This window comes from Cyanistes caeruleus, chromosome 2, assembly GCF_971803275.1.
Source record: "Cyanistes caeruleus chromosome 2, bCyaCae1.hap1.1, whole genome shotgun sequence".
Classification (NCBI taxonomy): Eukaryota; Metazoa; Chordata; class Aves; order Passeriformes; family Paridae; genus Cyanistes; species Cyanistes caeruleus.
This window is the reverse complement of record NC_141702.1, coordinates 119,816,008-119,828,246: the sequence shown is the minus strand read 5'-3', so window position 1 is coordinate 119,828,246 and position 12,239 is coordinate 119,816,008. Positions and strand designations below refer to the sequence as shown.

The 12,239-nt window shown below is 40.2% G+C and overlaps 1 protein-coding gene across 12 annotated transcripts in view; it reads left to right on the top strand.

Moving 5' to 3' along the window:
- The window catches only part of EML6 (EMAP like 6), an 88,132-nt gene that overhangs the window by 15,352 nt on the left and 60,541 nt on the right, over positions 1 to 12,239 (top strand). For 8 of the 12 annotated variants that reach the window (XM_086875095.1, XM_086875092.1, XM_086875090.1 and 5 more), the window contains exon 3: positions 10,790 to 10,949. The exons of the other annotated variants lie outside the window; for them this stretch is intronic. In XM_086875095.1, coding sequence (XP_086731221.1) covers positions 10,790 to 10,949 — 160 coding nt within the window. The remainder of the gene's footprint in view (positions 1 to 10,789; positions 10,950 to 12,239) is intronic. 12 annotated transcript variants of the gene reach the window in all.

The following is a 12,239-nucleotide window of genomic DNA, read 5'->3' as shown; positions in this document are numbered from 1 at the left end:
TGGCATGTTGGTATTAACTCCTGGTGTTTGGAATCTCTAGAGTAAAATTTTCTATTGTAGAAGTCCAAGAAATAATTTGATTTTCTAGTTCTGATGAATTACAGCTTCTCATCTGAAAGCCCTGCTCATATCCACATGAGTCTGAAAAAATAGATCTTTAGAGCTTGCACAGCCTTTGTGAGATTCCAAAAGGCAAAGGAATATTTTATTTTGGCTTGTGTAATTATTATTAATGTTTACATTTGAAGCTTTCTTCATTCTTCATTTCTTCATTTCAGAGGACTGATGGAATAATAAAATGGGCTTCTAACTCCTCAGGCAGCCTGCTTTTGTATGGCCCTCCAGACTGGGGTGAACTTTGTTTTCTAAGTAACTAATAAAGTAATTCCTGTCTTTTCTCCTTAGTTTAATATATTTTTTAATAAAAGCAGATAAAATACTTACAAAACATGTCAGTACATGAATTAGAGGAAATATTCAATAACATCACAGGAAAATACTAAGAATTAAAAAGAAATTAGAAGTGGAACAATAAAACATTTTAAAGTGACTGTACAAAGCTGATTTGACAATTAAGCATCATAGAATGATTATTTTCCACATAAAAATAATTAATGAACCAAAAACCACCAAAAAATTAAAATAAAACTTTTTCCTGATTATAATTTATATATACAATTAACTTCTAAAAATTACCAAGGTGAATTTCTGCCTTTCACTAGATACAGGTGCAGCTTCTTTAATTCACAGACTTTTGGGGTTTTACACAAACAGTAACAGTTTCCTACCATTTTAGTAATTTCTGTAAAGATAAACTCAACAATATTTGTATGTGTTGAGTGAAGGAAGATGTGTCTTGATGGTGATTTTTCTAAAACACATGAGTTGAGAGTATTTAGGTGTATTTTCACAAGTGGAACAAAATACACACCATCCCTGAGTGTGAGCAGCTGAGTTTTGGACACATTTCAAATAGCTGCAGGCAGTGCCACGAGCCAAGCTCCCATTAAAAGTGTGTCCTTTGCTTACTTGTGACTAATAAGGATTTCCTTTCAGTGTAAAGCTTCAAAATGAGCTTCCTTTCTCTTGACATTCAGAAACCTCCACTCAGCCAAGCAAACACCTCAGATCCACGAGATGTTTAGTGTAACATCCCTGTCTTAGACATCAGAGATTCCACTGGGAAAAAAACCTTGGCTGGAGAATGAATTTTGTGCTATCAAATTGATGTGTAATGGCATCTTAGCTTTTGTTCTGATAAAAAGCAGCTCTGTCCTGTGAGAATTTCCTGTTGTCTGCCACCTGTTAAGCACAGATTGTTCTCAGGTGAGTGTTTCACCTGAATTCAATCGGCAGAATTTGGAAGTAACAGAACTGACCCCAGCAATGAGCAGTGGAAGTCCCTGCACCTGGGCTTGCCAGGCCCTCATTTGTAACAAACATGGGCCAGCTGGAAGGGGGAGGGAGCAGGAGGTTATAGAAAGGGTTCAGTTGTTCATCTGCCCTCTCTAAAGCTGCTCTGGAGCCTTGGTGAGTATTTCTTTTATTTATTTATGCTTTTTAATACAGCCAAATAACCAAAAAAGTCGGACTGACAAAGCCTGTGGTGGAAAGGAGAGAAGGCTAAAAGGGAAGCAGTGTGAAATTCTGATCAGTATTTAATTCTGAGTGTGTTGCTTTGGTGTTTTCCTTTTTATCTTTCTGGGTTTTATGTGCAGATTATTGGTATTCTATTGGTGAATCATTTGTTGGTTTTACCATGGTGCTGCATAACTCTGTCACCAGCAGGACAGCAGAGTATGGTGAAATCAAGGTGTTGGATTTAATATGTAATTGTTCTGTGTGTTGGCTCTAAAAGCAATGGTACTTAGCTGCTTTTTGTTTAATAACAGGCTAGAGCTGGGTGAGGTCTTGCAGCTAGAATAGGCTCTGGGAAACCAGGTAAATTCTGTTCTCTGAGAAGATTAACAGAAGTTTTGTTTAATCTGTCTCATACAGAAGAGACACTTGATACTTCGAATATTCAGGCTGTGTCAGACAATGTAAAGCAAGGTAACAGAAGTTCCTTATTTTAGCAAGTGCCCTTCTCAAAAATATTAAACTGTTTTGTGGACAATTGTAGAGAATCCTTTCTTGTCTAAATTATTAGAAAAAAAGGAAAATTTATTTATAATAAATATTTATTATAATTCAAACAATGTTTGAATTTTTGGGAGCTGTGTTTGTATTTGTGTTCTGTATAATTAACTGGTGAAGCAGAATTTCAGAAGCCTGGCAAGAGCGTTCATAGAACTGTTAAGTCATGACTTTGCTTTCCATTGTGATTGGAAGTTTGGAGAACAGACCCTTTCTGATGTTACATATGGCTCTTATATGCTCTCCAGTGGCTTCTGCCCCAATTGATGTTGTTGTGCACTTCAGCGTGGCCAAACAGGGAGCAGGATCTCCACATGATCGTATAAGAACTTGCTATTTCTTTCCTATTTCTGCTGATTTTCAACTCTTGAAATAGAAAGATATTTTCCCTGAGAACAGTTGTTGGTCTTGGCCTTGCATTTCTGTGAGATAATGACAAAAAAGCATTCTGAGTATCACTGCAAACTCCCCCTGTCCTGAGGGGGTCTAAAAATGAACCTTTTTTCCAGCCACATCTAATACTGCCACGTTTCTCATTTCTGTAGACACTGAGCATACAGAGAATGATCTGCTTCTGACCCGTGAAATGCAGCTCAGTGTGTGTTGGTTTGATATGTTATGGAATCAAACCCTTCCTCTGCTCTTCTTGCCACTAAAGTGCCTAAACTTTGAATGTTGTAGGGCAGGATAGCCATGAGGAGAAGGCTCAAACAGCATGCAGCTGTGTGTTTGTTGCCCTTGAAATAAGAACACTTTCCCCAGGCTCAAAATCCTTATTTCTGGTAATCAGGTGAGGGCAAACCTATGCAAACAGTATTATTATCTCAGTGTGAATTTTTTAACAACAGCCTGGCAGTTTTGTTAGACCACACGATTTGTCATAGATGTAAATATACCTGGGGATTTTCAACAGGATGAGATGAAATCTCTTAAAATAAAAATGAAAGTGGGAGTGATCCAGGAAAGTTGTGACAATGGTTGGTTTCTTTTTCTTGTTCTCTGCAGTATTTCCCATTTCTCCTTGGCTGTTCTCTGGGCTTTTTAGTTATTTTTATCACATCTTCTATATTCATTTTGCAGCTCCCCCATGGTTCCTCTTTTTGTCAGCTTTGTCTTTTGTCTGTCCTGTTTCCAAAATTTTCTTCCCATTTTCCCTCTCTTCTTTCTTAGCTGTTTCTGCAAATGTTTTGATTCAGACTGTGATCTGCATAGTTATACCCATATTCAGTGCTGACTGTTGGCTATACAAAAAAGCAGAGCAGATCCAAGAAATGCCAAAGCAGTTGTGCCTGAGTCAGCCTCTGAAGGGAAGGGGAGAATCCCCCTCCGGGAATACCTCCTGCTGTGCTGCCAAGCGTGGGGAGGGGCATCTGCACCACCACCATGCAGTTAATTAATTAGTGCATGTGGGCAATTAATTAGTGCTCAGATTTGCTGTTCACTGTGACCACCAGTTGTAGAGCTGTCAGCTTAATCTTGGCCTGAATGATCATCACATCTCTGCCCTTGGGGAAAAGGCAACAGCTACATCCAGGCCATTTTCAGTTGTGTCAGCCTTGGGGTGTGATGAAATGGGAAAAAGAAATGGTTTGGTTGCCATCAGCTGTGCATGGTTTGTGTGTCTGGTTTGGGCTGCATTTGATTCTGGTGTTCCCACAGGCTGGAATAAGGTGAACACAGGAAATAAAGGAGATTTCTTCAGGTCCAGGCTTTATCTGATGGATGAATTTCATATTTTTTATCACAGTGTTCAGACTGGCCTTCAAATACCTTATACCAGATGAACACAAAAGTTTTGCTGGTTCCTGTTGAGCATTACTGGATTTACAGCAGTGTTTCAGTAGCTTTCCATGTGTTGAGAAATCATTAATAGCATTTAATTGCTGTTTTTATCTCAGCATCATAGACTGATATCTACTTGCTGGTTTGCGTATTTTATTACAGAATGTGTTACATTGTCCATAAAGTATCATAAGCATAGAATAGGGCAGGGGAAAATATGTTGCTGAACTAAGTAGTGCTTGCTCTTTCCTAGCCTTCTCTTTTTAGTCTCCAATTCTGGCAGATTTTTCTTTACAACTGATGGTTTCAGGTCCATTTTACTGATTGCATCAAATCACAATGCTTATATCAAGAAGTGTGTCACGTGTATCTGTTTTGGGTATTTTTTACAACTGCTTTGGCCATCAAAAGGAGTGTTTTGTTCATCATCATGAGTGCAAATACCATTAGACTCAAATTGGAACTCCGAGCATGCATGGGAAAATGCTCTGGTTGAATTTCAGAGTTACTCAGCAGGGTCTCTATGGGGTAGTGTGGCTCATAAGAAATACTGGGTGTTTTCCCCAATCAGTTGTTGCTTAAAACCCACAGTTCATGAGGACATCAACAGTTGTTGTTGATTAGTTTTCAGTGTCATAATGTGGGCTTTGGATAAAATCTCCTAGGATTGCTTTTCACTGGGAGATGCTCAGAGCTGCAAAATATCCATGAGTTATCCATAAAATAAACTTGTACAAGGAAAGAAATCATTAGAGAAGTGCAGCCATGTGTGAGGAGGAGCCCCAGTGCTGCAGGACTGTGCTGTGGTGCTTCCTTTTTGTTTGGGGGATCTGCCCAATATCTCTCTGTCTACAGATGCATATCAGTGTAAATCTGTGGTCTTAGTTAAAGTGCAGAATGCTTGTGCTCAAAGCATTACATTTTAAAAGTTTAGTTTTTTTCCCCTTGCTTCTTTCACCTTCTGTTATTGGGGAAATTTTAACCATGTGTTCAAAATCCATTTACTTTTTAAATGTGGCCTGACTCTGCTCCCACTGTCATGCCATCCCATGAGAAATTCCATGTTCTGCCATGCTCAGGCCTTTTGGACCTGATCTGTGAAGAGTTCTAATATGCCTTGTGCAGCTGAATGAACCTTATTGACATGTGGTAGAATAACTCCATGGGCTCGAATAACAAACCGGCACAAGGAGCAGGTCAGCAGGAATTTTCCAAGGGTAGAGTGGCAGGAATGGTTATAACTTTGTGTGCTTCTGTCACCATTCTGCCTCAGGTGAGTTCTGGAAAATAGTCAGAAATAAAACCCCTGTCAAGATGCCCCTCAGATTCCCAGGGCACTGTCAGTGTGCTGGAGCTGAGCAGCAGCTGTAAATGTGTGCATTTCCAGGACCTTAATTAGGTCTGAGCTGCACATCCACTTCATAAATGGTTCCATTTGGGCTCGGTTTGTGGGGCCAGCCCAACACAGTGATTCCAGTTACGGTCTGCTCTGACTTCATTTGCTCTGGGGGTGTTTGCTTCCTCAGAGGAGCAGATGGGAGCTGTCTGGGACAGGCCACCGAATTCCGGAATTGTGGCTCAGAGGCAGCCTGGCTTCTTGGAAGTCGGAAGCTGGTGCAGAGAGATGAGTAAATGCTAGAATCTGTCTGTATCACTCTTCTTCCTACACAGGGAGCATGGAGGGGAAAACCAGCAGAGGCACAGCTAGTAAGAGCTTGGACCTAAAAAATGCCTAAATGATTTTTAAAAAGCCCATCATTCTGTACACATATCCTGTTCTCTGTTATATATAAACAAGATATTGCCATACAGCAATCAAGACAGTAAATTAAAATGTTGCCATTGCAGTATTTCTATCAACATTTATGTTTTTATTTTGTCAGGATAAATATGCTCTGTACTTGAGTTATTTGCAAGAAGCATGTGGCAGTATTTAGTATATTTAAAACTATCATTAGAGCTATATGTTCAGATGTGTAAAGAAAGCGATTCACTTGTGTGTGTATCAGCTATCGTATACGTGGAAATATGTGCACACAGGGAGTCTCTGTGTCTCAGGGCTAACAGATCTGTTCCCCAACTTGTTCCGCACACCTGCAGTAGCCCCCCTCACCTGCCCTATGGTACAAGCCAAATAAAATTGGTTATTGTGGTGTGTGAACTGCCTGCCAGCTCAGCACTGCTCTGTGGGTCTTGGGCTTGTGCTGAAGGAGCCAAAGGTTGGGAGCCGTGATTGTGCACGAGCAGCAATCTCCTGTGTTATTAAGAGCTAGATTTTCCTCAAAACGTGCTTGTGGTGTTGGTGTTTCAGAACTCATTTGGGAGAAGATTAAATGTAGGATTAACCTGTCAGATTCCTGAAGTTTTCTGCTCAGTGATCTCCATTTTTACAGATCTGGAGGGGTTTTGCAGGTTTTGTTGTTACTTTCTTCTTCTTCCCTTTTTCTGGCTCCTCTTCCTTTTCTGATAATCCCTTGCTCCTGAAGGCCCCTGCAATTGCTTCCATTTAACTGCTGGTCTTTGTTCCATTATTCCTTTCAATGGGGCTTGATGATGTTTTGTGCTGTACTCAGAAACGGGGATCAGGCTGCATCCTGCCTTATTTTGCTGCTAAAATAGCTCTGTCTGTACAGTGAGTTCCCTTTTGACCCCACAACTGAGGAAAGAAACTCATTTTGCTCTGAGAAACGGGGAATTGCTGAGCGAGTGTCTGTGTTCTTTGCTGCCATGTGAGGACAGCTCTGTCCTTAGCACCGTGTGAGCAGTAAAATGCAGAAGCTCCCTGGTGTTCCCATGTGCTGCTGGCCTGCCAGGAGCCTGGAGGTGTCCTGCCAGGAGCAGGAGGAGGCAACAGAGGAGAAAATACCTGCTGGCACATTGTGGCTATTTTGGGACAGGCTTGGAGCTTCTTGGAAATATTGTTTCTTCAGAGATATTTTTGCTACAGAGACAGAGTCCTAAGAAAAAGAATTGTTGTTTAATATGTCCATTGTTCAAGCATAACAGAATCGGTGCCCTGAGTACTTCACAAGTTTGACCTAAATTCTGAAGAAAGACCTGCTGTGCTCTCTGTTCGGCTAAACTGTGGGGTTTGTAGAGGGTTTTTAACAAGAAACGAAAACTCTTTCCTTGTGAAGAGACTTCCTGAAGAGAGTTAATAGAACGCACTATCTGCCTCTCCCCAAGTCTCATTAACATGATCTAACACTGGTACAGAAAACTGCAGGATTTTGTAAAGGTTTGTCTAAACAGGAAATGTTATTCCAAATTTAAAACTGGATGGATTTGAAGGAGAGATTAATTGATCAGTGTCTAATGATCTAGAGTTATTTTAGATTGACATCAAATTTGCACACTGCTTTAAAGTTCAAAACATCCCAAGCCTGAGGATTAACTATATTGTCAAGACTTGCTGACAATCCACCTGAGACGGTGATTTCAACAAGTCCAGTGATTTCATTCAGAATTTCAGGTGTCTGTTTCCTTTTCAAAAAGTAATTTCTTTTTTGTCAGGTGGGATGTTCTGGAAACCAGCTTTGATGTGTATGAACATCAAATTGTTGATAGGTTGGTTATAATAAGATTCAAATTAATATGGCATTTGAAATAGAAAATACAAAGTATGCACCAAAACTACAAAAACAAATGTTTGGTTTTTTGCTGCTGCAGTGAAAAAGTGTTTTGCCTATCTGATAAATAGGATAGTGCAGCGATAGATTTAAAAGACCCAGAGAAGTGAGATTTAAACCTCTATCTCTCATCTGATACACCCATTCCAAGGTCTCCATCAATTCTGTATGCCTTTATTAAAGATAACAGAAGTGCTTGCTTTTTGCAGCATCAGAGAGCAATTATCTAATGCAAGTTAACTGCTGCCAGCCAAAATGCATTTTTACTTTGATTACTTCAGACTTTCCTGATGTATTTCAGTATTTGGAGCCATAGAAAACTCTGGTTTCAAAGGTGCATCCAGAGATTGTCCAATCCAACTTTCTCTTGAGAGCACAGCCTTAGATTTGGTTATTCGGGGTCCTGTCAAGCCAATTAAGTCCTGAACTCTTTCCAGTGAGGGAAATTTTACCACTTCTCTGGGCAACCATCCTGATTTTTAGTTTTTCTAGTGAAGAATGCTTTCCTTGTATCCAGACAATGTTTCCCACAAATCGGCTCGTGTCTCTTGCCTTTGTCCTCTTCCTGTGCATCCTTGTGAAAAGAGCCCCTCCATCTTCTTTGTAACTGCTTTTGAGCCTTGAGCTACATCTAAACTTTTCTACTTAGTTCTGTCTTGGAACTTCAGATCTATACTTTGTTTACAAGTGTATGGAACTTGTTACAGAAAAGCAATATAGACAAATACAGTGTAGACAAGAAACAAATATTTTAATCCTTTGGATTTCTACTGTGTTATTAAAAAAAATAATCTTGGAGTGAGATATTATTGCAACAGAAATTGTGGAGGTAGCATGAGTTTCCCATCTGGCAAGGCCCCCAGACCAGATGGATCCACTAATGACTTTTATAGGGCATTTCATCAGACCCTGCTGAAACACGTGTCTGGCATCTTTAATTATCCTAAATTAACACAGTTCTAGCCTTGGATGCTTAGATTCAGGCTTGTTGATCTTTGAAGGGAAGGAAAAGGAAATGTTCCCTGAAAGATCATTTTCCTAACAGACCCTATTAGTAATGAGGTATAATGTTAAAATATTATCTGAGCTTTATTGGCTCATCCTGAATGGATTGTTTGCGTAAAAGAAGTGTCTTTGGAGGCACTTGGGTTAAAGAGGTTTTTGCTTTGGAATTTCCATGAGTGCATTTAGCCAGGAATCCCATCTCTTTCTTTGGCTTCCCTGGAAGGAGGGGAATGAGCACTCCCAAAGCAGTGGATCTGTGCCTCTTTCCCTGGGTGTGCTCCTGTTGCTGTTCCCACAGAGAGAAGTTCTTGTCATGTGGGGAAGTGCCTGCCAGGGCCAGTGGGCAGCACCAACAGCTGCTGCTTTGATCCCTTGTTTGCATCCCAGCTCCTTAGCAAGAAGCAAGAGGGAGTTTGTGTCCTTTTCCCTCAAACTGGAAAACAGACAAATTTTCTTGGGAAATTCCTTCCCTTGCTTAGATGTTGTCCTCCCTGTAGAAAGAATAGGAATTAATCCTGTAATAATGTGTTTTCTATGCCATAAATTGCTGTTGTTTGAATGCCTTGTCTTTTCTAATCTCATTTCTGTATAAATGTAACCGTATTTCAGTGTTTTCCAGTGATGCAAATAACGATGTGGTTCCATTAGGAATGGTCTAACTCTGGGATGTTTGCTTAGAAAATGAACTTTTACAGTTCAAAACCCAGCCAATGACGTTGATACCCATTTAAGGAGGCTGGGAAGGATATGGAAATCTCACACCCTGAAGACAGCCCATGCCCTCTGTAACAGAGATATTGTATAGGTACACTCACAGTTTTTGTAGGTGAAAACACATCAAACATATAAGTCATGTACAGGTAACAAACAGTCACCAAGAATTGTTCTTAAAATTTGGCTTCATTTCCTTCCTCTAGCCCACTGCTCTGTCTGCCAAAAATAAGCCCTTGATTATCTAACAGCCAGACTGAACGTGGGCAGGGGGAGTGCATTGGAAAGGCTGGTAGCAGGAGATGAATGTCCTCAGCAGGGCTGGGAAATCAGCCTGCTAATTTAGGTGCCAAAAATTGATATTATTCCCTAATTTTAGTTCCCCCACTGGCTGACTTCATGCATCAAAAAGGATAAAACAAATACCAGAGACATTCAGTACAGACATGTTGATGTTTAGGAAATGTGTTTGTGCTCTTAACCCAAGAGGGGGCTCTGGTGTGTGAGAACTGCTCTGTGCTAAATGGTGGCACATGTAATTAAGTTCTGCTCTAGCAGTGAGAGAGGTGAGCCCAATTAATCTTTTCCTTCTGGTTCTTGAAGAAAAGTATTCTAACTTAATTATGGCTATCACACCCTCAGTTTGTGGTGCCACCTTTTATTGCCTGTATAGGTGTAGAACTGAGGTGAATTAGCTGACATACAATATAATGTACAACTCAGGCCTGGGGAGGAAAGGAGGAATGGGCAGGGGAGATCAGTCAGTTAAATTGTGCTAAAATTGCTCTTTTTCTATGAAATGCATATGTTTATGAAACTTTCTTAAGGTTTTTTATTAACTTTTCTTAATAATTAGTTTTATCTCTTCCTGGGATAGCAGAATTATTCAGCTTCCCTGTGCCACCTGGTGAGTGCCAGTTTATTATAGGATGTTTTTCCTTATTCCATGTGTAGCACACATACTCAGCCATTGTTCAAATTTGTTTCCTGGGTAACTGTGTAAAACTGCCTTTGTATTCATATGACTCTGCAGAGAGGTTTTATTCTTATTTTCGTCCTTGAAGGATTGTGAACAGAAATATATGGTTTGATTCTGGTGAAACAATTTATTTCTGTGTCTCTTCTGAGATTGCTATGTTTAAGCATATAAAGAGAGGATTTCTTGTGTATATTTCTCATAGTAAACAATATCCATTATTCAGCTTTTGGGCCATATTTCAGAACATTTGAGCTGATGTGAAAAAGAGGAATAATTAGTAGGAAATCATCCATTATAAACCTGTGAAAGACTAAGATCCAAGTCTGTGCTCAATCAGCTTATCAATCAAAACTATTTTAAAATTCTCTGGTTACGCTTTTCCTTTTTCTAGTTAAAATATTATTACATGATAAATTGTATTGTGCACTCACCATGTCAGTCTCAGCAAAACATTTTAAGTAAATACTGGAGTCGAGTACGTTTTGAAGACAGCTGCTGTGATCATTCCTACCAAAGTGTGTTATAACTTGAAGTGTGTTGTTTGCAGCCTCGCAGTTCACCCGGATAAAACGTTGGTAGCCACAGGGCAGGTTGGGAAGGATCCCTACATTTGCATCTGGGATTCCTACCGTGTCCAGACCGTGTCTGTCCTGAAGGATGCGCACACGCACGGAGTCGCCTGCCTGGCCTTCGACTCGGATGGCCAGGTCAGTACAGCTCCTCCTCTGGGCTCTGAACTGAGCTGGAGCTCTGGTTCTCGGAGAGATTCTCCTTAAATGTTTTGTGTTTCAGCAGCTGCAGGGCTGCAGTGTTGGAACTTCTGCTCTGGTTGAATTGTGCTTGCTGTTCAAGGCCTTGGTTTGTATCTTAATTGTACTTGCAGTAGGAAGACTGCAAACATGGCTCTTGCACAGGAGGTGCTTTTGGGATGGAATCACAACCTGGCATCCGAGTGGAGTGGAGGCATTGGGTGTTGGACAGCTATCCAAAGCAGAAATGCCCCTCTGTGCCTTAACTGCAATGGCTTCACCACATACTTGTCACCTGCTGTCCGAAGAAATCGATTGCTGGCAAAGCCCTCAGAACCCTGCAGCTTTTCTGGCAGAAGAACTGCACTAATCTCACTGCTGGGAGAGTCTCCTTGGCTGGGGTGTGCTGGCAATTTAATTCAATAATGGCATTAGGACACACAGTGTGGCTTTCTACAATGTGATTAGTCTAGATGATATCTTGAAACAAAATTTAAAATATAACTAAATGGTGGGCTGCTGTCAGCTACACACAATGATTTTTTTCTCTCTGGCAGTGTTAAAAGCTTTAGGCAAATAGACATAAAATTCACATATACCTGAGAAATATTTCACAGAGCTTTATGAATAAATATCTGGCTGTGCAATTTTGTCGTAATTATGACAATTTTGTCCCGATTAGTTTCCTGATGTAATTCTTGCAAAAGTATTTTTAAGAATGTTTATAGATTAGCTGATACCAAAAACCTCAGATAAATAGAACAAAATTTCTAATGGTGTAATATTTTTTAAAGTTATTGTTCATTCAGAAATAAATGCTTTTCATTTTTTCTCCCTCATTTTTAACTTCATGAGACTGGTGGTTAATAGCTTTTTTTTTTTTAAAGCTATTTAAGCACCTCTTGGGAATGAAGGCTCATGAACCTGGGGGCTGTTTGAGGTGGAGGCCTTCATGAAGACCCTGATGAGTGCTTGCTGTAATTAAAACCCAAACTCACTGCCAGGTTGACCTTGCAAAAAAGTGTCAATTCCCTTTCTGGAAGTGTTTGAGAAATTGAAGTTTTTTCTGGAAATAAAAATTTGCATTGAACACTTTTATATCTAGAAAACGACCAGTGCTGGAGAACATGAATATGGATAATGCATCTTGGCTTTTTGCTGCTCTTCCTGGCATTGCAGGAGAAGCTGCTGAGCCAGAATTAAAGGGCACGGGAGGAAGTCTGTGAGTATTTGGAGCTCAGAGCTGCT